The sequence below is a fragment of the Osmerus eperlanus genome, chromosome 10, assembly GCF_963692335.1.
Source record: "Osmerus eperlanus chromosome 10, fOsmEpe2.1, whole genome shotgun sequence".
Classification (NCBI taxonomy): domain Eukaryota; kingdom Metazoa; phylum Chordata; class Actinopteri; order Osmeriformes; family Osmeridae; genus Osmerus; species Osmerus eperlanus.
Genome location: NC_085027.1, coordinates 12,389,304 through 12,393,419, shown reverse-complemented (window position 1 = coordinate 12,393,419; position 4,116 = coordinate 12,389,304). Strand labels below are relative to the sequence as shown.

General features: G+C 55.1%; 1 protein-coding gene across 1 annotated transcript in view; it reads right to left on the bottom strand.

The window, feature by feature from the left end:
* The window catches only part of si:ch211-186j3.6 (neural-cadherin), a 62,560-nt gene extending 59,223 nt beyond the window's left edge, over nucleotides 1–3,337 (bottom strand). Inside the window, 1 exon segment of the mRNA XM_062471809.1 lies at nucleotides 3,324–3,337. Coding sequence (XP_062327793.1) covers nucleotides 3,324–3,337 — 14 coding nt within the window.
* Between the last annotated feature and the right edge of the window lie 779 nt (nucleotides 3,338–4,116).

The following is a 4,116-nucleotide window of genomic DNA, read 5'->3' as shown; positions in this document are numbered from 1 at the left end:
AATCTGGGAGTGTGAGGGGTTAATCTAGGGTAGGCCCTGTCTCCTTGGCTCACATTTAAATCTGGGCCCCCACCCAAACCAGAACCCCCTGTCACCCCTTTACAACACAACACCTTGTCCCCTAGTCCCCTAGTTTCAGTGTCTCTAGTTCCCTGTCCTCCCATTCCCCAGTCCTCCCAGTCCCCCAGTCCTCCCAGTCCCCCCAGTCCTCCCAGTCCCCCAGTCCCTCCCAGTCCCCCAGTCCCCCCAGTCCCCAGTCCCCCCAGTCCCCCAGTCCCCCCAGTCCCCCAGTCCCCCAGTCCTCCCATTCCCCCAGTCCTCCCAGTCCCCCCAGTCCCCAGTCCCCCCCAGTCCCCAGTCCCCCAGTCCCCAGTACCCCCAGTCCCCAGTCCCCCAGTCCCCCCAGTCCCCCCAGTCCCCCCAGTCCCCCAGTCCTCCCATTCCCCCAGTCCTCCCAGTCCCCCCAGTCCCCAGTCCCCCCCAGTCCCCAGTCCTCCCAGTCCCACAGTCCTCCAGTCCCCCCAGTCCCCAGTCCCCCCAGTCCCCAGTCCCCCCAGTCCCCCAGTCCCCCCAGTCCCCCAGTCCCCCAGTCCTCCCATTCCCCCAGTCCTCCCAGTCCCCCAGTCCCCCAGTCCCCCAGTCCTCCAGTCCCCCAGTCCTCCCAGTCCCCCCAGTCCCCCCAGTCCTCCCAGTCCTCCCAGTCCCCCAGTCCTCCCATTCCCCCAGTCCTCCCAGTCCCCCAGTCCCCCAGTCCTCCCAGTCCCCCAGTCCTCCCAGTCCCCCAGTCCTCCCAGTCCCCCAGTCCCCCAGTCCTCCCAGTCCTCCCAGTCCCCCAGTCCTCCCAGTCCCCCAGTCCCCCAGTCCTCCCAGTCCCCCAGTCCTCCCAGTCCCCCAGTCCTCCCAGTCCTCCAGTCCTCCCAGTCCCCCAGTCCTCCCAGTCCCCCAGTCCTCCCAGTCCCCCAGTCCTCCCAGTCCCCCAGTCCTCCCAGTCCTCCCAGTCCTCCCAGTCCCCCAGTCCTCCCAGTCCTCCCAGTCCTCCCAGTCCTCCCAGTCCCCCAGTCATCCCAGTCCCCCAGTCCTCCCCAGTCCTCCCAGTCCCCCAGTCCCCAGTCCTCCCAGTCCCCCAGTCCTCCCAGTCCCCCCAGTCCCCAGTCCTCCCAGTCCTCCCAGTCCCCCAGTCCTCCCATTCCCCCAGTCCTCCCAGTCCCCCAGTCCCCCAGTCCTCCCAGTCCCCCAGTCCTCCCAGTCCCCCAGTCCTCCCAGTCCCCCAGTCCCCCAGTCCTCCCAGTCCTCCCAGTCCCCCAGTCCTCCCAGTCCCCCAGTCCCCCAGTCCTCCCAGTCCCCCAGTCCTCCCAGTCCCCCAGTCCTCCAGTCCTCCCAGTCCTCCCAGTCCCCCCAGTCCTCCAGTCCCCCAGTCCTCCCAGTCCCCCAGTCCTCCCAGTCCCCCAGTCCTCCCAGTCCTCCCAGTCCTCCCAGTCCCCCAGTCCTCCCAGTCCCCCAGTCCTCCCAGTCCCACAGTCCTCCCAGTCCTCCCAGTCCTCCCAGTCCTCCCAGTCCCCCAGTCATCCCAGTCCCCCAGTCCTCCCAGTCCCCCAGTCCCCCGGTCCCCCCAGTCCCCCCAGTCCTCCCAGTCCTCCCATTCTCCCAGTCATCCAGTCCTCCCAGTTCCCCCAGTCCCCCCAGTCCTCCCATTCCCCCAGTCCCCCAGTCCTCCAGCAACTAGCTACAACAATAACATCTTACTTCATCATATCCGTGCCAAAACTACAGTCAAACCTGTAATGTTTAATAATCAATTCAACACAAAAGTGCACACAGACTCAAACAACAAAAGCCCAAACACAAAACACTCAGCAAAAACACATTATCAGCCTAGGCACACACACAGACACAAATAGAGAGACACATACACACAGACACACACACTGACGCACAGTGAGACAGAGAGGCTTCATTCATAATTAACAAATTCCAGCCTCACTCCTCCTGTTCTACCCCGGCAACCATTCATTAATCCAGCACAGGGAACACCCCCCCCTCCAGTCCACAAGGAACACACACACACACTTTCACACACACACTCAAAACAATACAAACACACACATGTGCACTGACATACGCACATGCAGTATACACACACACACACACAGACACACACACACACGCACACATTCTTACAGACTGTTTAAGGCCTTCCTTTAACAGTCTCATTACTTCAATGACAACATTAGTATGGAAATAAAGGATTAAGTAGAGAGAGAGAGAAACAGTGAAGGGCTTGGGACAGCCTCATTTACTAAAAGAGGGAAGGAATGAAGAACTATGTGTGGGTGTGCGTGCTTGTGTGTGTGCAAGTGTGTGCCCGCATGAGTGTGTGTTTGTTGCTTGGCTACTTTTATTATCCTCCTCTTCCTGTTTGGTATTATTAACTTCCTGTCTCGCCTCTAACAACATCCGCTGGAGATCAACAACAAGATGAGAAAAGAGAAAACACACACAAGGCTCCCACATGGACAACAACTTATCCTTATACAGTGTCCCTTTCCTCTTCTCCTCCTAGAAGGAACAACCCCGGCAATTTCCTTATCTTCTCCTTCTAACCTCTCCATCATTTCCTCCCTCTCTTCCCTGCCTTTTATGTGTGTAATAGGTTTTCATGATGAGTCAATGAACGGTGAGATTCAAATGTCCCACACAGACAGCTATGCTGGATGCAGTATGCAGCATGGACTGACAACCTGAGTGTTGCTATGGTCAGTTGCTATGCTAACAATGTCTGTTGGCTAAGGTTGGTTGCAACAGTAGGATTCGAAATGTGAATTATTCTTTTAACCCTATTTAGAGACTAGTCTAGTCATCCTCTCACTATCATCACTATGTCTCCCAATAATCCCTCCCTCCATCCCTGCCTGCCTCCCTCCTCCCTCCTTCCCTCCCTTCCTCCCTCCGTCACAAGGTAGGTTGCATGTTGGTAGTGGCTTCGCATGCTATCGTCACATGACCTCCCTAACCCTCCTGAGGGCTCCAGGAAAACACTGTCTGTCTTTGAGGCCAACACTGCAGTTTGCAACACACACACACATACACATACACACACAAGTGCACACAGAAACCCAAACACATACACAAACACATAGACACAATCATTTACATGTCATCATAACCTCTTTACAGGCTACTCCCACAGAAGAAAGCACTTTGTCATGGCTGTGTGCATGTGTGTGTGTGTATCTAAACCTTCATCCCAGCTTTATCTCATTAGGTAGGAGTGTGTTTGACAGGAAGAGAGATGCATGTGTCTGTCTTTCAGTCCTGACCCTTACCATGAGGCTGCCATCCTCGTGTACACACTAACCCAGTTAGACTGACACACACACACACATATTTACACAGCCCAGTAAACCAGTTCCACATTGACACACAGCACCTAACAAAAAATAGGTCACACACATTCATGTATACACACACACACTCACCCCCCCCCCCCCACACACACACACACATGCTCTGTAGTGTACTGTATCATGCAGCTCAACATTCATAATTCAGCAATGAGCTCATAAACCCAAAATAGGCCTTAACCATGCACACACACACACACACACACACCACCTCTGTCTCCATGGGCTTCCTCATAGGTGGGCAGTGAGAGTGACAGAGAAACAGAAGAGGGAGTATAGTTAGTAACAGAGAAGGATAGAAGTAAGGAGATGCTGTTGGGTAAATATTAAGAGGGCATGAGACAGAGAGAGTGTCACAGAAAGTGCCTTCTGCAGGCCTGTCCACTCCTCTGAGTGTGTGTGTGTCTCTCTCACACACACACACACACACACTATTGCTGCTTGTGCTTTCCCACAGAATATCAATGAACCTCTAGACTTGGTGCTCTGTAATGATAGACTACTCTACCATCACCACATCCTCTCTCACTCCCTCTCTCTCGCTCTTTTTTTCGTGTTTTTCTCCACCTCTCTGTATCTCTCTCTCTCCCTCTGACTCCCCTCTTCTCTGCACTCCAGGCTTTGTGGCCTTTCCCCAGAGCGTCTCCATGGTAACGAGGAGAGGAAATCTGCAGTGGGTGTTGTCAAACACACAAACACACACACACATAACTAG